Source organism: Takifugu flavidus, chromosome 18 (genome assembly GCF_003711565.1).
Source record: "Takifugu flavidus isolate HTHZ2018 chromosome 18, ASM371156v2, whole genome shotgun sequence".
Taxonomy (NCBI): Eukaryota; Metazoa; Chordata; class Actinopteri; order Tetraodontiformes; family Tetraodontidae; genus Takifugu; species Takifugu flavidus.
Genome location: NC_079537.1, coordinates 8,525,262 through 8,550,321, shown reverse-complemented (window position 1 = coordinate 8,550,321; position 25,060 = coordinate 8,525,262). Strand labels below are relative to the sequence as shown.

Here is a 25,060-nt window from a genome sequence, read left to right as displayed (position 1 = left end):
TTCTGAAACCCACCCTGGATGACAAAAAAAAGAGCGTTTTCCCCAAGAAGCATCAAACTGGGCCGACGGCGCCACAGCATATGTTTAAAAAAGGAAAAAAATAATTTCTACGCCACGGTCGCCCTTTTTCAAAACATTTTATTGGTCTTATAGAAAATAAAGTAAGCTGTATCAACAAACATACAATATATACATCAATAACTTAGACACCTCAGAGAATCACGTTTAAATCCACAGTTGTTACTGTAAATATGAATACATAGTACTTATCTACAGATTGCAAAAAGTACAATAATTTAATTTATAAATAGTTACAATTAACTATTGTCTGTTTTCATACAAAGTACTGCAATATTTTATTACAACCCATACAGAAAAATAACAAAACAGATCATGAACTTTGCTTTAGTCAGATTTTTGAACACGCACGCCCACTCGGGGGAGCGAGAGGAGAAACTCCCGAGCGGAAAAAAAGCCGAGCGCCACGCAAATGCTGTTAGTTGTCCCGCCGACGCCCAAATGAAATTCCCAAACACGACACGTGATGCAAAAACGGCGGCGCCACGGCGAACGACAAGCGCTGACGACTGGTGTAGCAGCAGAGGAGCCCCAGACGTGCACACACACACACACACACACACACGCGCACCAAAATATTTAAAAAAAGAAATAAATATTGCAAGTGGCCCTTGTGAGAGAACCTGTCGTTGCTTCCGTCTGCGTCAGTGCACGTTCGCTATCCTGAATCAACGATTTCAGACCAAATTCCAATTCAAGGGATGTGGAAATTTATACAGCAGGAAGGCTCAAGGGCAGCTAAGCACGTCACCGCTACGATAAGGCTCATTTATGCGCCACGTGCGCTCGCCGCGACCCAATTTTTCTGCACCTTCTAGCAGAGCCAACGTGGCCGCGCCACCACCAGCCGTGGGTGGAAGATGGGGAATTACAACTTTAAGGTCCCAGTCAAGATGAAATGCTGGTCGACTGCACCATCGGCACATGGAAGCGGATTAAGGCACCTTCTGCAGGTCTGACGTTCCCTAAATGCGATTGAATCCCCTGTTCTTCGTGATTTCGCATCATTTATTAAACCCAGCACCTCGACGGCGGCTCGTTTCCGGCAGCTTTACTGACAATCCGTACCAGCTGAGGTTGTTTACACCTGCTTTCATCTTACGCAGACTGGCATCATTAAGCTGAGACCGGATATCGAGGAGACATCTTGGAACTAGCCCATCACAAAAAGGTTAGGAATAATGGAGATCAGGCGGCAGCGCCCTCTGGAGGACATTTTGCTCAGCGTCCACGTGGAAAAGAATGCAGAAGTCAGAGGGCAGTGATGTATTGTTTCAGATTTGCACACTTAAGGGTGCATAAATGAGCCTTAATAAGGGCTGCTGTTCCTAAAACATAGTTATAACAAAAACAAGAACACATCAAGAAGAGGTAAATAACAGACCACAGTTACTGACGATATCGATTACTCTTACATCTACTCTTTCACGCTGCTTTCCACTGAGTTGCATATTAAGGGTCACTTTTCCACAATGGTCATTAATACCTACTGTAGCTACATATTATACACCTGTACGAGCGAGACGTCCCTGTCCGGCGGACGCTGAGACTGGTCGTAAGGAGCCGCTCGGACACCTTTGAAGACGCCTGACATGAAAACCCTAAAGCAAAATCTTTTCCTTTTAAAAAAAAACCCAAACAAACAAACAAACAAAAAAAAAACTCCACGAGACGGCCACAGCAATAAGGACGCCAACACCGATACTGAGCTATGTCAGGAGAGGATATATATATTCTGCCACAGTTAACCAGTCAATGTAATAGCTAAGCGTGGTGAAGGAGTGAGTGTACTCGCGCAGCCAGTTTATTCAGCGCCCCGGGTCTCTGGGGGGAGCCGGCGATCCCATTCGGACCGGCAGGAGGAGGAGAAGGAGTGGGGGTGGTGGTGGAGGGGGTGTTTGATCCCCCTCCCCGCTACCGTCACCTTGAGGTGTAAGACTCCCGAGTTGCGACACTTGGCACGGAGGAAGCGCTGCTGGCAGGTGCTGCTGATTGTAGTCCCACACGGTCGCGCCGCGTCTCTCCCCCAGCGTGGATCGAAGCCCTTTATGACATGCTTATCATACCTTTTTTCCCCTTTGTTTTAAGTGAACAGAGCTGCCATCCTTTTCTCCCTTCTTCTTGTCAAGAATTGAGCGAGCGTTTTTTTTTGTCCTGAGCTAAAGAAGCAGGAGCGTAGTGCATACAGACCCGACTGCTTTGGGCCGCCAGACCAGGGAACACTGGGACGTTGACACGAGTGACGCCGCGACGTTTAGCAGTTGCCCCTCCCGCCCTAAGTCTGGCTGCACAAATTGACGATTTTAAGACAAATTTAGGCTCGACGGCAGGACCTGGGCAAGCTTTGAGCACGTGTGTACGATCATTTGGAGGATTAAACTGTTCAAAACTGTTCTCCTCGAGTGCGTAGCCAGCTTAGCTGCCTTCGGACGACTTGACCATAAGTGGACCGAATATACGTCGGATATAAACACAATGACGAAACTCAACTTAGTCCGAAAACCCAGTCCTGGCCGGGTTTTCTGCCCTACCAGGCAGAACAGGCTATCAGCAAGGAGAGAGGGGAAAGGCTCGCCTGCCTGGTAGAACAGAAAACCCGGCTGGAGGAGATCTCGAGGACTGGATCCGGAGGAGTTCGAAGGGCATCAACAGCAACCGCGTTTTGTTTTTTTCCCCCCCTTTAAAATGTGTCATTTTATGCGTCAGAATGGCGTCGTTTCCCACCGTTTCTGTCCCACAAGGCTATGCGGTAAACTCTGAACCATGATATGATTTGTGACTAACACCGAGGAAGCGGAGGAGATCACGGATGTTGACACGCACAAAGACGACTGACCTTGTTTACACCACCTACTTTAGCTCTACAGGTTTGTTTTAAATAGCACAGCGTTGACATCTATACAGTGAACAACACTGCCGACTTGTCACTTACACGTCACGTCACGCGCTACCCCACAGTACGCGTCTAGTCACTAGAAAAAAAGCTATCAGACTTCAATAGTAAGCCACTTTCGGTACAATTGCAAAAAAGATGTCACAGGAACTTTTTTCCCCATTTTCTTCTGTATTTCTAGAAACAACTGAACTGATCTAACAGTGATAAAAACCATTAAAACTCAACGTTAGACAAAGTTCTCTACAGCTCGACGATTCAAACAGTAAAGCTCGTGTAAAGAGTTTCTTTTGGAAATATCAGATGGCCCTGTCAACAATAAATACAAAAAATGCAGTATATATATATATATATATATGTATTTATATATATCTTTTAAACAAAACGTCATCAGAATTTCTCTAAGAGGAAACAAAAGAGAGTTCGCGGGTTCCACCGTCCCCGCAAAACATTCAGGTTTTCGGATGTTTGAGAAGAATCTTGGATGTTTTGTTCATTTTTCGTACTCCGGTTCGACCGTAAATATGAAAGACCTCTTTGTTTTTTTCAGTGCATACGTATTATTATTGCATCTACCAGTCACATCGATCACGAAGAGTTCGTTAAGGCCCGTCACGAAGGAATAAACACAAACGAACGCGAGCTTCGGGAGCGTTGTTTCGCGTTTACGTCCCCGGCAGGCGACCGAAAACAGATTAATCGATAAAAATGGAAATAAATTCAACGCAAATTTGACTAATTTGCCAGATTTGTCATATTTTTTCCTCATGGCAATGACAGTCAGTGCACAATAACAAGCAGCAGTGAATAATGAGCTGCTCTCCCTTATTTATTCACTTGTGTCACTTGGTAAAAACAAGCGATTAATGTCGTACGATTAACTTTTTGTTTTTTTTGGGGGGAGTCAACTGTCCTGCTAATTTGTGTTTTATTTAAATCGATCTGTCAATTCAACCACTGCGTATGAATTTAGGAAGCATTAGCTCGGTAGCAGTGTTACTGTGCACCGAGGAGACAGCTGAAGATTCCCCCCCGCTACTACGACCTAGCTTCTGTTTTGGATTTGACGATGGTGATGACGCTGGTTGCACCTACTTTACCAGGGATGAGGGGTCCGATGACAGAGGCCATGGGTCCCCTTGCTGAGGTAACGGGGCTGCGGGCCACAGTCCTGGCGAAGCTCTGCAGGGCCTCGTACTTTGAGCGCAGAGCGTCCAGCTCCACCTTCATGCTGGCATTCTCCGTGGCTAGCTTGTCCACTTCCTGCTGCAGCTGGGCCTTTTGCTTTTCCAGCTCTTCTTTCTGGGTGACGCGTTTCACCCGGCAGCTGGCGGCGTAGCCCCGGTTCTTCAGGGTGCGCCGCCGCTGCTTCAACTGGAGGATTTCCTCCTTCGTCAGGCCCCGTAGGTGCTGGTTCAGCTCCCGCACTGACATCGTCACCAGCTCTTCGTCAGTCAGGCTGGTTCCATTTTCCCCCGGTTCACGCTTCACCTGCGGATGGGAGGATGTTAGCCTTCCTGCTAGCCCAAGTCAATTTTAGGAACGTACAGTCGATCAAATTCTGGTCAGTTCTACAGATGTGCGGTTAGCTGCATGAATGTATCGTGGCTATAAGTAATAATATCTGCCCTGCACCCAATACCTCACATGCTTAAGAAAAGATGGCTCAATGGATCGACACGCATGTAGTCGCCAGTAGAGGGCAGCAAATACACAGTTGCTTTTCCCCTTATTTTTATAATGTATAAATCACTGAAAAGTGGCAGGTAAAAAGACATTTATGTTGCTTCTGATGAAATTAAAACAGACAGAATGGAAAGACAGCAATTACCTTCAATGCCTTGTTTCCTTTGTTTGTGGTAGTCATGCCACAAGAGCCGCGTCCACCTGTTCTGCTGATGAGTCTGCAGGTTTAAAAAAAATAAATTAAAAAAAAGAGTTAATGCAAAAAATAATAGGATTGAATAATAATTATGTAGCTGCAGAGATGCTACAGCACGACTGGGTCCTTCAAACATACCAGACACAAGTGGGTCAAGGACGTACCCGGGGAAGTAATGCCGGGACTACTGAGCAACACCCCCCCAATGAAACACAAAGCATCAGGCAGACGTGGGCCCTGCGCTGCAGCGTGGCCAGGACATCATTCAATGATTTCCTGGGAATCAAGGCTCAAAGTCACTGTGGCGGAGTGCAGGCTTTCCAATCAGAGGACGAGGATGGACTTAAAAAAACACATCTGATGCTCGGTGTGGGCACGGCTGGGCGTGCAGGCCGGCGTTCCTTCTATCACGACCACTACACACAGTCACGCACGCCTCTATTAGGCTGCCCGAAGACCCATAAATCAATGAAAAAGGGATATAGGGATACAGTCTGAGCCAACACACAGAACAGGACCCGACTGGAACAGCACACCCGAAGGAACACCGAGGGAAGCTGCGCAGGCAGGAAAATGTGACCTACTGGTGCTAAGACTGCCAGAAGGTTGGGTGCCTTTCACTGCCTGAGCGCTGTCTCAGGATAAATGCACACGCGTACACACACGCACACACACACACACCTCTGGGTGCTTCACACTACACACAGTAAATGCTGCGTCAGCGACACAGGCACCCACCACAGCCAGCCAAGCTAACATTGCCTCAGTAAGCTGATTTACAAAGCCCAGCAGTGGGTGTTAGTGCTGAGCACATAAACAAGTGCATGTGGGCTTTTACAACTTCTTAAACATAAAAAAAGGCACACAAAAGAATAAAAAAACTAAAAAAGACGACTAGTGTAGACGACCGTGGTCCACTGAGCTGGTAATCATCTCTGATGTGTGCAGAGAAATTCCAAGAAAGTGGGGGTCGGGACAAATAGAGGAGACGAGACGCGGCTCTGGAGTGCAGCGAGATGGCCGGGGTGTTTCCATGGCAACAAGAGAGCTACAGGTGGAGCGGTCACCTGAGCCAAACAGGGAGCGACAGACGCTTGTTAAAAATGACCCGAATGTGACGCGATCACACAGGCTTGGGGGGGCGGGGAGGGGTCAAGATGCTTTTGCTCCAAAAAAGTCCTCATAAAACGGCGATATTCCCCTTCCCCGCCTGACAGGCGAGACGAAAAAAAGGCTTTTTCACGTTCCGCAAAAGGACTTTTTAAACGTGATACTTTAATGCCTGTCGGGCAGGCTATGAATAGCTGACTGATAGTAACACCTACTCTCCCACCAGCCTCTGTGGTGACTCATTTCCAGTAAGCATTTGGACCACAGATGCAAAGCATAATGGGATAATGGTCTGCCTGATGATGCACGGATAATGGACAAACAGACAGGAGAGCACTCCGCTAATAGCTGCTGGAGCGGCCCTGGCGAAAACAAAATAACCCCCGTCCAAAATTCTCCTCCGACGACTCCGCTCCGTCTCATGGCCGTCCGGTATCCGGTTTGGCGTGGGTGAAATCTCGCCATGTGACGCCACGGAAAGATTCTGCCCAGGCTGCAGCCCTCCGGCGCAGGCCGCCGCCAACAGACGGCTACCAATGACAGAGTGTGGCAGGAGAACACAGACAAGGTCCAACGCACAGCTGCTCCCTTCCACTAGCAGGCATGTCACCCCCCCCCCCCTCCCGACACGCACGCACGCACACACACACACACACACACACACACACACACACACACACACAGGGGGAGTGGGGCTCACCTGTGACTTTCCAGGGACATTTCAGATGTTATTTCCTCGCTTTTGAGAAGTTCTTACTCATAACAGTCACACACAAGGAGGAAAGAACACACCACGCATTACTCCACATCACTGGGTCTGCGCCGAGCCGACGGAGGGGGGGGGCGCGAGGGGGGAGGGCATGGAGGCGGTGGTGTGGGGGGGGACGCGGGCATCTTTTGTAGGTGCTTGCTGAATTTTTATGAATCGCCTGCGAGAACGCTGACAAATCAGAGCTGATTGCTTGCTGAGGAGAGACATCACATCCACGGGAAATAGAAATCGCTGAGCGTGGTCACCCGGAGACAGGGAAGGGGGGGTGGAGACGGGCTGAGACGGCGAGGGGGGGGCAGAGGGTGAGAAGAAAAGAGAGGGAGAGAGAACATCCTTGTGGAAAACGCACAGTCGACACATTCGGGAGGAGCATGAGAAGAACAGGTTGAAGGGAGGGAAAAAAATACTGATCTCAGCAAGGACCAGAACCAAGGTGCCAATTAGGCAGTTGTGAAGTTGACCTGGCACAACACGGGCAGCCCGGCCCGCCTTCAGAAGCTGCCTGTGTTCATCTACAGGAGCTGGCTGGCGAAGGTAGGGGGGACTTGTTGAGACTGGAGGGAGGTGAGAGGGTGTGTGTGTGTGTGTGTGTGTGTGTGTGTGTGTGTGTGTGTGTGTGTGTGTGTGTGTGAGGGCACTGGTGGAATGAACGCTGATGTGAAATGATGGGTCCAGCCTTCAGCCTGTGTCATGCTTTAATGATCTCATCCTCTACACAGGAGCTCTCCGGGGGGGCTGCCAAGGATGGACACCATTAGCTAGGGGACCCTTGTTAGAGGGGGCGGTGGGGGGGGGCTACAGCATCCATGCGCCGCATCCCCTGATGAATATTTATTGCTGTCGCTTGCAGCCCGAGGTGGGGGGGCGGGAGACAGGAGCGGGGGCGGGAGTCTGAATAAAAAAAATAAAAAAAAATGCTCGGGAGGTGATTCTTCAAGGATACATCCAAGTGTCTTCCATCAACGGCTGTCTCAAGATGGCGGTGGGCCGGCGGAAGGGGAGGGGTGGTTCGGGCACTTCGAGGTGGCGCGCATGGTGGTTCAGGGCTGTGCGGCGGGGGGGCCCAGCTCCACTTGACAGCGGTGTAACAAGATTATCAGGGCCAAGAGAGCAGACAAAAACCCCAGCGACCTGCCAGGGAGTCCAGATTACGACAGCGTCCGCTCGCTGAATGTTAAGCGAGGCTGGGCGGACAAACGGGCTGGGCCCAGCCCACGTGCTGCGGCGGGCCGCCTCTCGGGCGGCTGATTCAGCGCACGTGCATCCCCAATAAGACAAATCACCAAACCTCTACAAGCACGTATAAATTTACCGCGTGGCGGGCCGTTCTTGACAAGCGTCCCGGCACTTGGCGCCGGCGGCTTCGCTAAAGACGCGAATAAAACTTGACAGTGGAGGAGCCTGCCGACGGAAGGCTGCTTCCCAGAAAGAGCACAAGCGGCCAAAAAGAGGCGAGTCGGTTCTGTGAGAACTAACAGCCAAATACCACCTCACACTGCGCGAGGTACGGCGCTCCAGAAAAGAAGCGTTTGCAAACGTGACTCATTCTGCTCCGAGGCCTACTTTAGTTGCCTTCGTATGCGGCGGCGGCGGCGTCCCAAATGCAAATTTGACTCAAGGCGACAGAACCGATCTGGGCCCCTCACCTCTGCAGACGCTGCACGTTTGCAAAGAGAGGTGAAATCAGCTACATGGTCACTGCGTTGCTTGGCATCATTTCAATGACTTTTATTTTTTTTCTTTAAAAAAGCCCAACAAGGACTCTTCTGATTGCTCTGGAGGAGTTACTGGAAGACCGGCGCCAACTTGAGCGTGGCGTAAACGGTGTCTGTGCCTGTGAGAGAGAGAGCGAGCGAGCCAAAGGTGTGCTGGGAAAAGGGGAGGGAAGCTATTAACTACTAAGTATTCAGAGCGTGAAATAACAGTGACAAAAAGAGGGAGAGGAGAAATCACTCAGTGGCTTTCAGAGGGAAAGGTGATGCGCTCGTAGTGGAGCAGAAACGCTCAGCCAATACTTTTAACCAGAGGAGATCTGGGCGAGGATTAAAATGGCGGTTAAGCTAAAAAGAAATAGCAAGGATGTCCCATATGGAGGATAGTTTATAGCGTCGCTTCCTCTGCTTTACAGTGAGGACGTGAATCATCGGCCTTTGGGCAGCTTCTGGAGTCACTGGTAATGTGAGGCTTATCTAAAGGGACTCCAGTTAGACTGGTTTGCATTAGCGCCGTCTGTTAGAGATGCACGGTCTATTTATTGCTAGTTGTTGTTCACCGGTAGCTGCAGCGTGACGGGGGCGGGGGGGGGGGGGGTGCCCTTCCACCACATCTTCCCAGAGGACTTGATTTAGCAGGATGAGGAGCGCTGTAGATGGTTCAGAGGAAGTGAAGGCTGCAGACGGCACGCACCGGCCCAATAACCGCCAGCTTTACTACAGAGCGGAGCCATTCAGCGCGTTGGAACGTGGGCTTATTCAAGCACCACTCGTGTGGAGCATCACTCAATGAAGCCGTGAAATAATCACATTCAGCTTTTAGAGCAACGGGAAAGTGTCGGGTGTTCTGGTACATGTGTAGTTAACGCAAATTCTGTCACCCCAAAGCAGCAAAGATGCTAATTTCTATTAATAACAGCAGCAGAGCTCAGTTCAAATTACATCAACTGATTGACGATCTCCCTCCAGGATATCTTAATAGAGTCTCGTACTCCGCCGAGGCGGCTGGAAAATAAATAAATCCCAAATCAGTCACCGCAGGATACGACCCGAACGTGCGTGTTCAGCTGCGTACTGAGACTTTTAAAGATCTGTCAACCCGTTTTCTTTCTTTTTCTTGGCCTGTGATGAGGAAGAGTACTGGGAAAAGGTCCATTTAATCACATTTCACTGCAGAAGTGGGGAATAAATGGTTGAACGCTCATTTTCTAAAAAGGTCAAAGGAACGAGCCCCGTAGAACCTGGTAATCCACTCAGACGGTTTAGTGTCCAACCGGCAACAGATCAAAATAAGGATTGATCACTGATCAAAACCAGGCTGCACTAGATCCCCCCCCCCCCCCATTTCAATCGACTGAAACTCTCCGTGCCCAACTGTTGAGTTCTTTCCCATCGTTGGCTGGTTTCACTCTGACTCGACTCCCTTCAGAAGCCGTGCTGCTTTTACCGTCGCGTCGCCACCAACGTGTCTCAAGCATTAATCAGCCGAGATAAAAGTGGGTTAACGTGGAGAAAAAAAAAAGAAGAGGGAAGAAAAAAAAAAAAAGCCGCGGCGCTACGCCTGTGATCGCCGTGTTCTGCGTGATATTGGCTTATCTAAATTATGAACACACAAAGAGCGGTAATGAACATGCCAAGTCTGACTCCGGCTCCGAACAGGAATTCATCAAACACACTTGCTGCTCGGGCTAGATGAAAGTATTACTTTGAGAAGTGGAGCGGGCATATCGCAACTCCGAGCAATCGTAATCCTGCGCCGCACTTGCAGGAGGTTTCATCACCAACCTTCTCTCCCTCCTGCTAAAAAGGCGGGTGGGGGGGAGAAAAAACCATATTGATCCCTCTCTGCCTTCCTTCCAGGCATTCCCATCTCCCCGTGCAGCTTAACCAGCACTTTTGTGGACAAATCCCACATTTGTGTTCCTTTCTGGAGGCTATTAATTGTCCTGAATAGGCATAACTACTCCCAGAGCTCACATGTGCCGGCCGTGCAGGGGTGTCGGTGGCCAGACGGAGCGCTGTTAAGTCTTGCCTCGTGTTTCGTCAACCCCAAATATCCTCTCCAACCTTCCAGAGCTGAAAGGTCTGAGCGGCACCGCCGGGTATGAGCGGCGATTCACCGCCACGCTTATTCAGCCTTATTTTATCTTCTGTACCTGGGTCATAAATCTCCCTGCCTCCATCTACGCCCCATTTGGGCTTTTATACGGACCCTCATCTCTTCTGGTTACCTGCGGAGGGAGGCAGAGGTGTTTTATTGCAAAGAGGAGCCTCTGACGTGCGGCCGGCCTGTCTGCTGAACACACTTCAATGCCCCCCCTCCCCCCCCGAACAAAGATGATGAAATAAGTTTGATATCTGAGCAAGAAGAGGCAACTTCAGTCTGCGCGGCCCCTCCGACTATTTATGCTCCCCAGTTTCCAAGGTGACTTTTGAAACTGACTACCTGCCCTCCGCAAGTTGGCAATCTAACAGGCTTTCATCTTGTCACAAACAAGGAAACAACAACAACCCCGCCTCCACCACTACAAAATTAAGGAAAATAATAGGGTGATAGAGCATGAATATCACCAACCGGCTGCCTGCACAATCGCCTTTTCTCATCTGCATCTTATATATGTTGTTTAAAACTTAAATCCTCAATTCAAACACAGGGGTCCATCACAAGGGGGGGCTTGATTTATTGCTTATCACGCATCTTCTTTCCCCCTGTAAATGGGTCTGACATCGCAGTTGACACTTCAGCACTTAGTGTAAATGTACTCACACCGCGCTTGTTGGTGCTCATCATGAGAGCGCTGCCATAGAATAATAATAAAAAGGACAGTCGCTGATGAATATAGATGAGGCTGAGATAAAGGTGCGACGCTCATCACTTGATGCTCAAGCCCCGGTGACCGACTCGCTCGGCCGATCGGCACCATCTCGACGATCGGCATCGATCCCGGTCCGCCGCGCAGACCTTTGTCCGGTGGTGCCATTTTTCTTTCCTACCGGGTGGATTCTGAGAGGGTCTGGAGACATCGTAGTGATGATTCAGCACGGTTCCGAGAGAGACAACCGCCGCCACTTGTTTGTTGTCCCCGATCGTGGAACAATGCTGCGATCAAGTGCCTGGCTATGAAGACAAGGGCGGCGGGTTTGGCTTGTCTCATCGCTCGAATGAAGGCTAAAATAACCTGTCACTTCAGGTGAATCAAACACAAATAAATGCATCAACCAATAAAGGTTCAACAGATTAAATCTGCGCGTTTATAAACCACCCCCCCGCCTCCCCATCACGGCGCCCTCGGATAAAGGAATCGCCTTCGTCAAATGTCACGAGCAAAGTGCAGGAAAAACCGACCTGATCTTAAACCGCTGTCTCGGCTTGATCTCGCTCCCTTTCGCGGCGGGGTGACGACGAAGCAGCGGGTGTGAGCGGCCAGGAGATGCGCATCGGCTGACGAATCACCAGGAAGCGCCGTGATACGGCGGACGAGCGGAGCCCCGGGGAAGCGTGGCGGCGGCGGCGGCCAAGTCGCGCGGCTGTGACATTCCACGAGTCGCGTGTCCAACCTCTCAAGTGGCGCGCGTGAAAGTGGCGAACAACTCTCCGCCTACAAAACAAGAGAGCGGGGAAATCCCCGGCGTTCGCTCCTCCTGGTTCGTCTCAAGCGCGTTAACGGCGCCCTAACTGGGGGAAAGTCGCCGTTTCAGCGCCAAACGACGGGAAATGTGAGTGACAGGCGTTATTGGCAGCTGCTGAGCGCGTACGAAAGAATAGCTGCCATCTCAGCAGCATAGTGGCAGCTCGCTCCGGTGTCTGCCACATAGCAGCTACACGAGTGTTTCCTGAAGACGCTTTCAAAATAAAAGTGACGCGCCTTTGGGAAGACGGAAGCAGGTCGCTTAAGAAAGGCGGAAACTCTTACTTTGAAAAGCGACTTATTTCACGGCACGGGCTAACTTCCCAAACATAGCAGAGCATGCTAACCCGAAAGGCTAGCAGCGAGGCGAAGGCAGGCAACTCAGCACAACATTAATACGGACGCTGGTTGGTTTACCGACCCACCTGACTTTAAAATGACGCTCTCTGATTTTCTGATGCTGTCAGCGTCTTCTCCTTAAATCGTCACTTCGGTGAGCTGACATCGGAGGTTCCGAATTTGAATTCCGCTGACAGGAACGACACCTCTCGCTCTCCTGGTTGATTCCTTTCTCTTGTATCGGAGCCAGACGTCATCGTGTTTGGTCACGTGGCTTCATTCATGAAGGATTTTCTCGCTTCTCGCTTTCTTGGGAAAAAAATATATATTTTGATCCCAAAATCGACCACTTGTTGTTCGAATCTGGTTTACAAAGACTGTGAAACAGTTCCAACATCGCTGCCGCACGTTTCAAAACATTAAATTACTTTTATGTTTTAGAATTTGGAAGCACCCCAGAAGTTTCTACATCGTCGCATAACATGCACAAAAAGATGGAAATATATTAATAAAGGTTGATTTGATACTGGTCGTTCCTACAATTACTCCATTTATATACTGATATAGTCTCTATAATTGACCATTGTTGGGACATAAATTGTGTATTTTCTGTTTGCGCTCATCATTTTGTGTTTTATCACCACCGTTTTTCATATTTATTAGCATTAAGTGTAATAATTATCTTCTGATTTGCAATAATACTTGGATTTATTCTTCAGGGATCAATGAAGGATTTCACAATCTTGCCAAATGAATACTTTTTCCAAATCATCATTGCTTCAGTTTAATTTTGGAATAAGATCATCAAGAACTTTTCTATTTACATCCATGGTAGCTATTGCTATTAAAATAATGATGAATAAATGATTTGGTTAGTATTTTTATTGCTGTTGTTTTTTTTACATTAAAATATGTGTCTGTAGTTGGATAGAGCTACAGCTACAGCTCACAGTGCATCATAATAACAGTAGTTACTGCAGTTTTTGTGTTCTTGGAGGTAACATTAAAATAAAATAAAAACAAAACAATCATTTCTTGTTTTTTGGTCTGCTGGTGTTAAACATGTTGATCCCTCGAGGTCTAACTCCCACACCTGTGGTCACCCCTGGTTGCTGCAACACTTTGTCCAGAGTCGTCTTCTTAATGGCCTCTGGGGAGATTTTCTCTTGATCAGCCAAAGCCTGAAGTTCTCTTTGTAGAGCAGAACACAACACAGATTTGTTATCACATTTAATATCGGATCAAGGTGTAATTGAAAAGAGAAAACTATGTGTATGTCTCCACCTACTGTCTGAACTAGGAACTACAAAAGAAACATTAAAAGAACTCATCAGAATATTATGCACACATAGGTTTCATGTGTTTTTATTTCACTGTGATTCCCTGATAAGAAGAAATAAAAAGCCTTTTGTGTGCAACCAACTGAGAATCATAAATCATCCCTTTATGTCACATTTGTCAGCTGACCTGGTGCGAACGCAAGAGGCCTCCACCGCTTGGATCAGGAGGCTACGGAAGCGTCCGCTCTCCATGATGTGCAGGGCGTGGATGGTAGCGCCACCTGGGGAACACACGTGGTCCTTCAGTTGCCCGGGGTGTTCGTCCGAGTCCAGGAGCATTCGAGCAGCACCCTTTAAAGAAAAGGAAATCAGGAATTCACCAAGAACACTTTTAAAAACCTATCAAAATGAATAATGCAGTACCAGTAGGGCTTGGGCACCAAGGCGTATCGCCAGTCTTCTCGGCAGGCCCATTTTCACGCCACCGTCGGCTAGAGCGTCTATGGTCGTAAACGCCTGCAGCGACAGCACAAACACAGTTGTTAAGACGGCAGCAGACTGAGCTTCTGACTGGACATCCTCTAAAATACTCACATAAGCCGGGCCGCTGCCGCTGAGGCCGGTGACGGCGTCAATCAAGTCCTCCTCCACCTCGGTACAGTATCCTACACTGGACATCAGCTGCTCCAGGAGCTTTCCATCCTCCAGGTTTGCGTGCGTGCCTGTGGCGTACACCGTGGCGCCCTCACGCACCTCCACGGAGATGCACGTCATGCACCGCAAGACTTTTGGATTCACCCGGTACTGCTGCAGCTTCTGTAGGGAATCACAATTAGGCCCAGTCGTCTTTTAAAAACATAACAAAGAAGAAATGATGAGCGGAAAAAGTTCCGCAGCACTTATCGTCCAGTTCAGTTCTTCACAATAACCCAAACTCGCCTTCTCTATAGAGTTGATGGTGACACCTGCAGCACAGGACACGATGAGGTGGCGGTCCTCAATGTCTGGTCCAATCTCATCCAGCACGAAGGGAATGATGTGCGGCTTCACAGCCAGGAACAGGACATCGCTTTTACTGACTGTCTCTTTGTTGCTGGTGGTGAAGTTAACACCCAGTTTCTGTATATATATAAAGAGAGAGGAGTAATGTGTCATACAAAGGAAACAGGAGCACCGTCTAAACCCATAACCCAAAAGATTAGTCCTCTAAATCCATCAGTTATGGGATCGGGGGGCTGGCTGTGTACACACCCGCAGTCCCTGCACCGTGGGGAGATCTCTTTCAGGGGCGCTGGCTGTGATTTTGTGGGCGGCGATCACGCCTTGAAATTGAGGGTAAAACAGCAATAAACACATCAGGTTCACCAGCTGACTGGAATCTACGTGCCTGAACAACGCAAACCTGAATTCCAGGTTTGATGCATAACTCACCTGCGGCAGCGAAGCCTCGAACCAGGGACTGGGCCGCCTGGCCCGCTCCGATAAACCCCACACTCATCCTACCTGTGTGGACGAAGCATTTAATGTCCCGCACACGTTATCGAAACCAACTCGCGAGCCCAAATTAACTTCCGGGTTCTCACCGCGCGCCAGCTGTCCTCGCGCTGCGCCAAGGAAGTAAACAAACCCTCACGCCCCTTTAAAACGACGCAAACGAAACCAAAAGTAGTTCTACACAATAAAATCGATAAAAACACTTACTTTCGTGCGACAGGTGTTGACACAAAGCTAGAAAGTCAGAGCGCCAGTGTCGCCTCCGCTTCTTCTTCCTTTATTGCGCTGTCAACGTGGCTCGTCTCGCGCGTCTCTGTACCTGGAGGGGGTCGTTTGATTGACAGGTGAGAGAGCTAATGGTCTTCTACAAAGCTCCTTGCAAGACCTGCAGAACAGGGTGGCGCCATTTGAAGGCTTATTCCTTCATTCATTTGAGGTATTGTGATGCATAAACAAATTATTATTGTTTTAGAAAGGACACCCATTTTAAATGCTTTACTCCCATTGACGTGTGTGTTAAATGCAATCAACAAAGCATTCTCTTTATGTTTACCAAACGCTTTTAAAAGTTTTGGTCTTGCAGTTCTGTCCTCATCCGAACGGCCTGTTCTTCAAAGGTGTAGGTCCACTCCTGAACACTGGGGGCAGCGTTGCGCTCTGAAGGGCCTGAAATCCCGCAAAAGAACCCTGAACCCTGAAGAATTTATGGCTCCAAATATTTGAACGAGGCAAACTTGATATCTTGAAATAACACAGAATTAAGATGTTTGACCTTGTGGCATTGTTTTTAATATAAAAGAATATTTGATTTCATTCATATTACCATTTTCAAGACTTACAGGATTCTATCACTTAAAAGGCCCAGGGCCCCATCCTGGACGCCTTCCTGGTGAGGTGTTCAGGGCATGTCCCTCCGGTAGGAGACCCCTGGGAAGACCCAGGACACGTTGGAGAGACTATGTCTCTCGACTGGTCTGGGAACGCCTGGGGATCCCTCCGGATGAGCTGGAAGAAGTAGCTGGGAAGAGGGAAGTCTGGGCTTCTCTTCTTAGGCTGCTGCCCCCGTGACCCGACCCCGGATAAACGGTAGAGGATGGATGGATGGATGGATGGATGGATGGATGGATGGATATCACTTAAAAGTCACATTTATGAATTTTAGTCTAACTAAAAGTTTCCTATGTCATATAGATGAAAAAATGTCATTGATTTGCCCCGTAGTTGCTCTACGTTAACAACACTGAATTCACAGGTTAAAAGTGTGACTTTGTTTGGCTGTAATATAAGTTATATACATTGATTTGTGCATGTTTTTATTCAAGAAAACGGATAATTGCATAATAAATAGGTTGTTGCTGAGAAAAGTGAATTTCAAAAAGATGAAAAAAACAAAATATCAGGAAAAATAAACCAGTTGTTCCCCCAAATATTCTGTATATAGCTTTATTCCTTCCAAAATAAGACACATTTAATATTTAAATAAAATGATAAAAACCTAATAAGAATGATACATGTTATTACACCTATAAAAGACTATAAAATGGATGAAATATTATTTTCTGTGGACATTACAGCTATTTCATGCATGACTGTTATCTTTAAACCCACTTAAAGCAGCTGTAACTCTGATTCTAATTATCGTCCTAAATTTAACCAAAGAACTTCCCAGAATCCTCTGCGGTCAGAGTTGCTGAGGCCACCCCATCAGTGCATTTGGCCCACTCTCCCTGAAAGCTTGCACGTAGAAGTGGAGAAAGGCCTTTTTAATCTGGTAAATATTGCACATGACACCATCGAGGAATCCAAAGACATTAAAGGTCACAGGACAGCCCGGTGGACCTGGTCTCCAGTCAGCTTTACAGCCCTCAGAAATGAAGCGGCTTTTAGATAGCGGAGCTGGAGACGAAACGAATCCTCTGGGAGTAAACCAGATCAGCAAAATACAAGATCAGGTTCACGTTGCTGAAAACCGCCACCACCAGTTTACTGTCCCAGGGACAGTCTCCTCGGGGACAGTCCTCCGGTCGAGTCGAGTTGCCGTATTTCCTGTCAAAGCTGAAGATGGGCCAAATCAGCGCCGTGCTGAGGTAGAGGATCACAGCGAAGAAGGTGTAGACAACCACGAACCGGTCGAATGGGAAGCGCAGGGCGGCGGTCCTTCCAGAGACGGTCACCACGATAACCACCACGGTGAGGCAGAAGCACAGGCTGTACACCACCACGCAGTACTGGGTGCCCACATAGAGGCCGTACTCGCTATCGTTGGCCAGGGCCCCGAAAATAATGCAGGCCACAAAACCCTGGACCACTTTGAGGAGGCCGGAGACAGTGGCCATGTATCCCACCACCGCCCCCGGTTTGGCCCTGGTGAGGAAGACCTCGGCGCCGTAGGGGAAGCAGCAGACGCAGGAGCAGACGGTCACGGCGATGCGGTAGGCCTGAACGTCACAGCCCTCCTCGGGACACTCCGTCTGGAGAAAGTAAACGGGGTAGACCACGGAGGCGGTGATATACATGAGCGTGGCCAGCATGGCGAAGGCCACGGTGAAGTTGTCCCAGGATATCGGCATGCACGCGTGCAGCCGCGTGATGTCCAAGGTGAAGACGACCAAGGTGACAGCAAAGCAGAAGCTCCACACGAACATGCAGAAGGTGCCATAGTCGGCGCTGTACCCGGCGCTGTGGGACACGAGAGCCATGATGGTGCTGCCAAGGAGCAGCTGGCACATCCGGGCCACCCCTAGAGGGGACAGGACCGCTTCCTTTTTCAGGTAGTGTTCTCCACGGGCATCCATGGCTGAGAAAGTCCCTCCGCAAGCACCTGTCTTCTTTGGTGGAGTCCCTCCGGTCTTGACGTCCTCCTGGACCACGCTGCAGACCTCAGCCTTTCCTTGGCTGCCTTTTTTTAGTTGGCCCTTAATTACAAAAGTCTCTAATTTATCCTGCGCTCACCATGTAATTACAGCGGTGCGTTCAGGGGCTGGCTGGGCTAGATTCAGGAGCTGCTGGAGAACTTGGAGAATTGTGTTCTCGATCACGTCCTTAAGATAGCCTAAAACCATAGACGTGAAGTTCACCCTCAATAAGTCGCACGACAGTGATGTTGTATAGCCTTTTAAGCATGTTTGATCTTTAATCTTGTCTTACTTGTCCACGTGCCACATCTACGCAGATCCCTGGATCAGTTTTCCAACAATAGCCCTCGGTGCTGAACAGGTGTCCTCATTTATGACCACGGCGCTCAAATTCCATATGTGTTGGGTCCGTCCTTGATGTGTGTCGCCTGTAAGCCCATCACATCGGTCCTCCTTCGGCCACGTCGCCGTGCTCTCTGTCTTCTGCCGTTTCTGTCTCTCGGTGCCTCTTGGACTGGGTGTCTCAGTCTCCTTATGCATACAAACACTCCCTCTCTCCCTCCTGCATGTGCTGAGTAGCTACAGTCGGGGGGGTCTGGTTAAATGAAAGTCTGTATGGAGTTCAGGGTTACAGGGCTCACCAGGTCTATAAATAGGAGGCACATGTTCCACAGAGAGGTTGGAGTCCTATTTCTAGGGAGCACCGCAGAGTCCAAGTCAAAACTCCCTCAGAAGGCAACTGGCATTTATACCCAGTAATGACAGGGCAGGACGCTGAGACTCACATTAGAGGCAGAAATTACACGCAGGTCCCGAGGAGAGACTGTGCACGTGGGAAGGTGGATTGAAACAGCGTGAAACAGTGTTGAAACAGTGTGACGTTAGCGTGCTTTGAGTTCAGCGCCGACACCCACAAACTACCGGTGGCGTTTTCCACCACTTGTATCTCAACTACAAACCTGCAGCTGGACGGGTTCTGAAGTCAGATTATTCTGAAACAATAGTTCTGGCCTGTTTGGGATAGCTGTGGAACACATGTTTCACATGTTACACCATTATTTTCACTCTCTTTTTGTAGAACCTGTTCCTGCCAAGGCCCTCTCTCCCAAAGGTCACTGTAACTAAGATCTGCTGTCCGCTTGTTGCTTTGTATTGTTTTGGTTTTTGTGGTCACATCTCAAATTTTTTGCATTGTGAGTATGTTGCAAGTCTGCAACTGTTATCATTCCTAATCACTTAGAAGCCAGAGGTCTCGTTCTGGGCAGATTTGATGATTTTGAGAAATATCATGGCCATTTTTATTGATTAAGCAGACCTTTGTATTATCCAATCCTTCATACGTCATTATATGGAGAAAAACTTCAGTCCTACTCAATTAATCAGGTGGACAAATAAGCAGTATTGCTGTAGGTCCCCATATCGACCACAAGAGGGCGAAAGCTAATTTGAAATGACATTCCATAATAAAGACTGCACACATTTTCCTTATAGAATATGTAATGTATCTTTTCTTTCAGATGTGATACACAGACAAAAGTCATGCAGTCGACACAAAAAAACCCAGCAATGTATTTACAATTTACAAAGAATCACTTCTCTGTGAAAATAGCACTTATAAATATGATTTACATAACAAAATAAATATGTAAATTACCAATGTAGCTAGACATTTGTTTTATTCCTGTTAAAAAAAAATATGTTACAGAATAAATTTATAATTACTAATACCTTCTCTGGTGTGATGCGAAATCGAGGTCCTTTAGCAACATCATTTATAAAGACATCATTACATACAACATCGTCATTATATTAAAAAGTGATCTCTATTATGAAATATAAGAAGGGAGTTACAATAGTGAGCACTTAAAAGGACATATATATATATATATATATATATATATATATATATATATATATATATATATATATATATATATATATATATATAACACAAGACACAATCTCCCTTTAAATATTCCTTGCATTGATTTGAGGATCGCTGAACTACTGAGGTGACTCCAATGAACAGTCCTCGTGTCAGAAAGAGGTATACGCTACATGTAATGGCACCGTGGTGTGCGCGCGGCTGTGGATGGATCCGAAAGCCCTTCCGGGGATTCGGTTAAGCACCGCAGTTAATATGAGACAATGGCAGGTGCAGAACAACGGTACTGGACAGCTTGAGACAGTGGAGCCACTTGTGAAACAAATCTGTGAGTTTGATTCAATAAAAAAAGAGGTCTGAGAGGAAGTGACAAAAAGGTAGAAGTAGTGATGGAGATGGGTACTTGGAGGTATCAGGCATGAGGAACTGGCCTGGCGTAGCTTGGAGACACCGCGTGTGGGTTTAGCTGCCGCTGCTGAGCATGCCCAGTAGCCTGCTGGGGTCCATGCCCTGCTGCTGGGCCATCTTCTGCACATCAAAGCCCATGTGCATGAGGAACTGAATGACGTTCATCTCCTGCCCCGTGAACTGGTCCCGGATGGTGGGGCAGGTGGGGTTGCAGTGCGGCCACGGGCAGCTGTCAATCAAATGGACGGGGCAGCCTTTGGGGGGGGCCTTGTTGTTCCGGTTGTCGTGGAGGCTGCGGTCCCAGCAGTGCAGTGCCCGCGGCAGGGAGGTGCCTTTCACCTGCACGTCGATCCAGTAACTAAAACGCACCACAAGAGGGCGCTGTTAGCTCAAGAGTAGGGAGGTTCGGGCGTGCTGCGGGCGATGGACTTACTTTCTGGTGATAACTTCATGAGAGAGGCAGGCCGGAGCAAACATGGCTCTGAAAATCAAAGAGGTAATCAGTCACAAAGTCATCTTGTTTGAATATCTCATCCTGGAGGATTTCCTTACGGGACATCCTTGAGCGTGTTCCTCAGCTCGATGCCTAAGTTCTGGATGTAGCGCCACTGTCCTTCCTGCACAGGCTGACCTGTCAGCTGGATGTTATCGACCGTCAGCTGGGCCTCATCGAACAGCCACTGGACCACAAACACAGGACCTGCACGCGGACGATTTAGTCCAAAGTCAGACCACTTCAGCACACATTTTCAGGCTAAAATGACACCACGTTCTCACTTTTTATCGATGGAAAGACTCTATATCCGAAAAAGCAGTTCCACTCTTCTCCTTCGTAGCTCTTCCTGCATCTCTCCGGTACCACTCCCCCCCAGTACCTGATGAGAAGCACAGATTAGCGCCCCGATAATCTCCTCAACATCATCTCACAGACTCCTCACATTTTTATGACGACATTCACGGTCTCTCGTACTTGATGCCTCTCTTGATGGTCTCCGTCGGGGCGCAGCTGGCCGCGTCCACGCAGTCTGTGCAGTGGTACTGCTTGTTGTCCAAGAACCAGCCGGAGTCGGACAGGCCGCGCACTTGGACCCCGGTGTGACCCAGGCCCTCCAGCAGCTCCGCCACACGGTCCACGTTGAGGAGGACGCCGGTGCCCCCCGCGCTGCACGCACGCGTGGAACCTTAATACCTCGCCTTGAGCATTCGCAGAGGGTTGGAATGTGAAGCGCACACGCACCTGCTTCCCGCCAACAGCAGCACTTTGGCGTTGTCCAGGCCCTTTTTCAGCAGATCCTTCACCACTTCCTGGATGATCAGCGAGCCCATGAAGGCGTAGCCACCTACACAGCACAAAGAGAGCGCAGCTGGAGACTGACCCTCAAGCAAAGGCGTGCGGGTTTGTGGTGTTCGCGGCGTCTTACTCTGCTCCGTTTTGGGCGTGGCGCCGCTCCACACATCACTGGAGCAGTAGGGGATGAACCTGGGCAACAAGAACAACGCTACGTTTGTGAGCTGCGATTGGGAACAAAAGCTCGGACAAGTGCGAGTGACGCCGGCTTACACCATGTTGGCGTTCCACCAGTGAGGGTTTTCTTCGGGCAGCGAGGACAGGATCCCTGTGCCTGCAGAGACACGGCAGCACATATCATCACACACATCCTCTTCCTCTCCATCATCATTACCGGGCGGATTACAGTTATTACGCCACAGTAAAAGAGGGAGGCATCTCCGCCCCCGCGGCAGCGGGCGCCAGGTAACCCCACACCGCGGCTGCTTTATGAAGGGGTGCTGCTGCACAAACACCGCACTGCAGTTCGGATACATCCGATCCTTTTAATCAGCGAGGCTTTGTATCGCGGCCTGGAGACTTTTATCAGGTTCCAGGCGGATGAGTCACAAAGGGGAGCCGAGGCTGACCTGTTTTGGTTTGGGGCCACTTGGAAGAGCTCATCAGCCTCCTCATGGTCTCGTAGCGGCTGTCACAGTTCTCCTTGTTGAAGCAATACCAGCCTCCTGCGCACAGTCACACGCTCAACAAAATCACACTCATCCCTCCTTCTTAAGCTGTATCTTTGCCGAATTACCATAAACTAAAAAAGACACTGAAATGACCCCATTTTTTAAAATACTGACCCTCCAAGAATATCAGCCATCGCCTGCTGCCTCTGGATTCCTTCAGGTAGTACCTACAAGGGACCAAAATGCAGAATCAGCAAACATGATGCCTGATGTGCATGTCAAAATTGAAAAATTCATAATTAAGGAAACGATATGGCTTAGCAGGTTTTTGTTAGACATGAACTATACAAGCGCTGAAACGAAAGCTGAAGTAAATCCAGTGAGCGTTCGGGGGTGAACAATAAGGCCGTGTCTTCGTTATCTGATCAGACAGCAGATAAACACCACCTTGTCCCCTATCCTGCTTGGGCTGCAGATGCCAGTGGATGGTATTCAGCCCATCATTCCACAGCAGTCTCCTCACCCACTTTATCTGTGTTGGTCTGTCTCACACACAGAACCTCAGGATATAAAATAACTCCAGAAAAGACCTGAAATGCTCTAAATGTGCTCATTCTTTTCTCTCAATTCATGCAACGTCCACCCAGCCACTGACTAAATGAGGCATGAAGAAAACAGACGCTGAGGGGATGTCAAGAAACATATGATTTGACTCTGAATCACACTTTGCAGTAAATGTCTTGTAATATTAAACTGACCACAGAGAACTTTTACTACGTGCAAACAACTTAATGTGCCGTGGTCCCGCCCTGCTGTCTGAAGCCCAATTCCCCTAGGGTTGCATCGTGTCTGTAACCGTAGCAACGCCTCACAAGAAATAACCGTCGGCATCTGATGGATTAGCATCTCAGCTGATGGCGGCGCTGGCCGAACGGGGCCATCTGTCAGCGGCTGCCCTCATCCTCGGAGGAGCGTTAACAGACCTCCCCACTACTTTGGGGGTTTAAGGGGAATTGGATGGGAAAGTCCATAAATCGGCATGTGCATCAAAACCATTAAAGTCAGGGCTGTCCATCACTGGGCTGGAGGTTTTAATGCACAGTGGCGTCAGACAGACAGAAAAGCCTCTTGATGTGGCACAGATGAGCTGGAAAGTATTTATATAACGGCCAAGATGCATTATGGCAGCCCAAATGATCCAGCATCAGATCACTGGCGTGACAAAATCTTCATAAAACACACATTTAAAGCTGCTCATCCCCCACCTGCTGTGTGGAGATCTGTTTTTACTTCTACATTAGTTTCACACTAAATGGGGATTTCAGTTTTATACGCTTTAAATGTCACGTGGTTTATTTCATTTAACAGTATAAGGTCACCCATGACGTCACGATACGGCACTCGTGGAAAATTCAGTGGGATCAGAGAGTAAACCGATACAGCACCGCCAATTTAGCAGTAATCTGCCGTGAGGAAGACGCACTGCTGCAGCAGGCTGTTGGCTGGAAGCAGATCAGACTTTCGAAACTTTCTGCATTCTAATTTGAAACAAAGGAAATGAAGCGTGGACCATGTGGCTGTCCGCGAATTTCACGCTCCGCTGACGCAAAGCAGCTGCCCATCTTCTCCCAACTGTGCCAGAGGACTGCTCTTTAGATCTGAGCTCTGGCTTTCTCGAGCGCTTTGGAACGCGTGGAATGAACCCGCACGGATCTGTCGGGACAGTTAGGGGCCGACACTGCCGAGGGCCCAATTGACCCTCGCCTGACCTGTCCCCGCAGCCACAGTCACGTGTGCTTTACGTACCCAGCCGCGCTCCCGTCGTTGCAGGTGACGGACGAGTTCGCCAAAAAGTTCAGCTTCATGTCGTAGTCGAGTTTCTGCGCCGAACACGGGTAAAGCGACTGTGCCAGGTTCTTCACCTGCGTCATAAAGTTATCCATGTTCTCCTCCACGGCGGTGAAATCCAGAGGGAAGCTCTCTGTGGTGTCACCCCGGTCGGCGCGATACGTGGGAGGAGGTGGTGCGCGCCGCGGTTGCGGGTTGCGGCCGCCCCGGAACCTTCGTGCGCAAAGAGCCCCGGACGGCATCAGCATCAGCAGCAGCACTGAGGAGAACATTGTGACCGCTGTCATCTTATCCCAGCCTGGACTCTCCCTCTACAGCCCGCGCCGTCCCGAAGAGTGAAGGTTTTGTGAGTGGATCTGGATGGGGGGAGACGACGGTTACGCGCGGCTCAAAGTGCTTTGTGGTCTCAAAGCCCTCATGTAAATTAAGTGAAAAGTAATTTCACTCAAAAGTGCAGTCGTCGGCTGGAACTAGAACGCTTTGAGTGTTTGTCAGCCTGTCTGATCTGGAGGATCTGGAGCGGCTCCGGACCGAGCGCACAAGCCTGAACGACAACACTTGTGCCATGCTCTTGTATTTTATTCAAACTTTCCCCCCTTGTGCGTCCGCGCAGCCAATCAGAGGAGCGGGGCAGGACTCGGGGGCATGATCAAGCGTGACAGCCTCCCCTCCAACCCCCCTTCTGCCCCCTCCTTTTTTTTAATTTATAGAGGGAAAGAGTCCATGCGTTGGTTCTTTTGATCCGCGAAGTTTTATTTGATGTGGTGGCTTTTATATGCCCATTTCCCATTCTGCCACAAATTTATGAAGTGAGAATATGCATCTTGTTACACACTTGCCTCAAAAATTTGAGTTGAGGAAAAAAACAAATCAAAAGTGGTGCGGATGTGCAACGTTCCTCTTCCTTGTCTTGTTG

General features: G+C 48.9%; 4 protein-coding genes and 1 long non-coding RNA gene across 8 annotated transcripts; 1 reads left to right on the top strand and 4 right to left on the bottom strand.

The window, feature by feature from the left end:
* Positions 1–118: 118 nt before the first annotated feature.
* Positions 119–12,662, bottom strand: LOC130515411 (transcription factor MafG). Of its 2 annotated transcripts, none has more exons than XM_057015619.1 (3): positions 12,502–12,662; positions 4,803–4,875; positions 119–4,462 (listed from the first exon to the last, which is right to left on the bottom strand). In XM_057015619.1, the coding sequence occupies exons 2-3, from the start codon at positions 4,836–4,838 to the stop codon at positions 4,010–4,012; spliced, it is 489 nt and encodes a 162-aa protein (XP_056871599.1). In that variant the 5' UTR covers positions 4,839–4,875; positions 12,502–12,662; the 3' UTR covers positions 119–4,009. The 2 variants fall into 2 exon arrangements, with proteins under 2 accessions (XP_056871599.1, XP_056871600.1); XM_057015620.1 differs by lacking the exon at positions 12,502–12,662 and adding an exon at positions 11,794–12,476.
* Positions 12,663–13,282: 620 nt separating this feature from the next.
* LOC130515404 (pyrroline-5-carboxylate reductase 1, mitochondrial-like) lies at positions 13,283–15,531 on the bottom strand. 2 transcript variants are annotated; one of them, XM_057015611.1, is made up of 8 exons: positions 15,397–15,531; positions 15,127–15,198; positions 14,947–15,017; positions 14,635–14,814; positions 14,290–14,511; positions 14,119–14,211; positions 13,883–14,046; positions 13,283–13,606 (listed from the first exon to the last, which is right to left on the bottom strand). In XM_057015611.1, exons 2-8 carry the CDS (start codon positions 15,191–15,193, stop codon positions 13,444–13,446), a joined length of 960 nt encoding a protein of 319 aa, XP_056871591.1. In that variant the 5' UTR covers positions 15,194–15,198; positions 15,397–15,531; the 3' UTR covers positions 13,283–13,443. The 2 variants fall into 2 exon arrangements, with proteins under 2 accessions (XP_056871591.1, XP_056871592.1); XM_057015612.1 differs by lacking the exon at positions 15,397–15,531 and adding an exon at positions 15,279–15,296.
* LOC130515413 (uncharacterized) lies at positions 15,486–16,616 on the top strand. The gene is made up of 2 exons (XR_008947188.1): positions 15,486–15,625; positions 15,773–16,616. It is a non-coding gene; the product is annotated as an uncharacterized LOC130515413 (long non-coding RNA).
* Positions 16,617–16,618: 2 nt separating this feature from the next.
* LOC130515405 (myeloid-associated differentiation marker-like protein 2) lies at positions 16,619–18,942 on the bottom strand. Its single transcript, XM_057015613.1, has 2 exons — positions 18,337–18,942; positions 16,619–18,241 (listed from the first exon to the last, which is right to left on the bottom strand). Exon 2 carries the CDS (start codon positions 17,982–17,984, stop codon positions 17,073–17,075), a length of 912 nt encoding a protein of 303 aa, XP_056871593.1. The 5' UTR covers positions 17,985–18,241; positions 18,337–18,942; the 3' UTR covers positions 16,619–17,072.
* Positions 18,943–19,523: 581 nt separating this feature from the next.
* On the bottom strand, positions 19,524–24,706 carry notum1a (notum, palmitoleoyl-protein carboxylesterase a). Of its 2 annotated transcripts, XM_057015363.1 has the most exons (11): positions 24,103–24,705; positions 22,471–22,523; positions 22,255–22,350; positions 21,899–21,959; positions 21,759–21,817; positions 21,575–21,677; positions 21,308–21,499; positions 21,115–21,212; positions 20,890–21,037; positions 20,771–20,818; positions 19,524–20,695 (listed from the first exon to the last, which is right to left on the bottom strand). In XM_057015363.1, the coding sequence occupies exons 1-11, from the start codon at positions 24,429–24,431 to the stop codon at positions 20,392–20,394; spliced, it is 1,491 nt and encodes a 496-aa protein (XP_056871343.1). In that variant the 5' UTR covers positions 24,432–24,705; the 3' UTR covers positions 19,524–20,391. The 2 variants fall into 2 exon arrangements, with proteins under 2 accessions (XP_056871343.1, XP_056871342.1); XM_057015362.1 differs by having other exon boundaries at positions 21,575–21,817; positions 24,103–24,706.
* Between the last annotated feature and the right edge of the window lie 354 nt (positions 24,707–25,060).

Bases quoted from the DNA above. Each gene is read 5' to 3' on its own strand.
- notum1a (XM_057015362.1), bottom strand. From the start codon at position 24,431: ATGACAGCGGTCACAATGTTCTCCTCAGTGCTGCTGCTGATGCTGATG. The intron at 22,351-22,470 runs GTCAGTATTTTA...GACTGTGCGCAG, and splicing joins ATGGCTGATATTCTTGGAGG to GAGGCTGGTATTGCTTCAAC. The intron at 21,038-21,114 runs GTGAGAACGTGG...GTCCGCGTGCAG, and splicing joins AGTCTTTCCATCGATAAAAA to GTCCTGTGTTTGTGGTCCAG.
- LOC130515411 (XM_057015619.1), bottom strand. From the start codon at position 4,838: ATGACTACCACAAACAAAGGAAACAAGGCATTGAAG. The intron at 4,463-4,802 runs GTAATTGCTGTC...TCCCATCCGCAG, and splicing joins AAGGAAACAAGGCATTGAAG to GTGAAGCGTGAACCGGGGGA.
- LOC130515405 (XM_057015613.1), bottom strand. From the start codon at position 17,984: ATGGATGCCCGTGGAGAACACTACCTGAAAAAGGAAGCGGTCCTGTCC.
- LOC130515404 (XM_057015611.1), bottom strand. From the start codon at position 15,193: ATGAGTGTGGGGTTTATCGGAGCGGGCCAGGCGGCCCAGTCCCTGGTT. The intron at 14,212-14,289 runs GTGAGTATTTTA...CTGTCGCTGCAG, and splicing joins GCGGCAGCGGCCCGGCTTAT to GCGTTTACGACCATAGACGC. The intron at 14,047-14,118 runs GTACTGCATTAT...TTTTCTTTAAAG, and splicing joins TTGGTGCCCAAGCCCTACTG to GGTGCTGCTCGAATGCTCCT.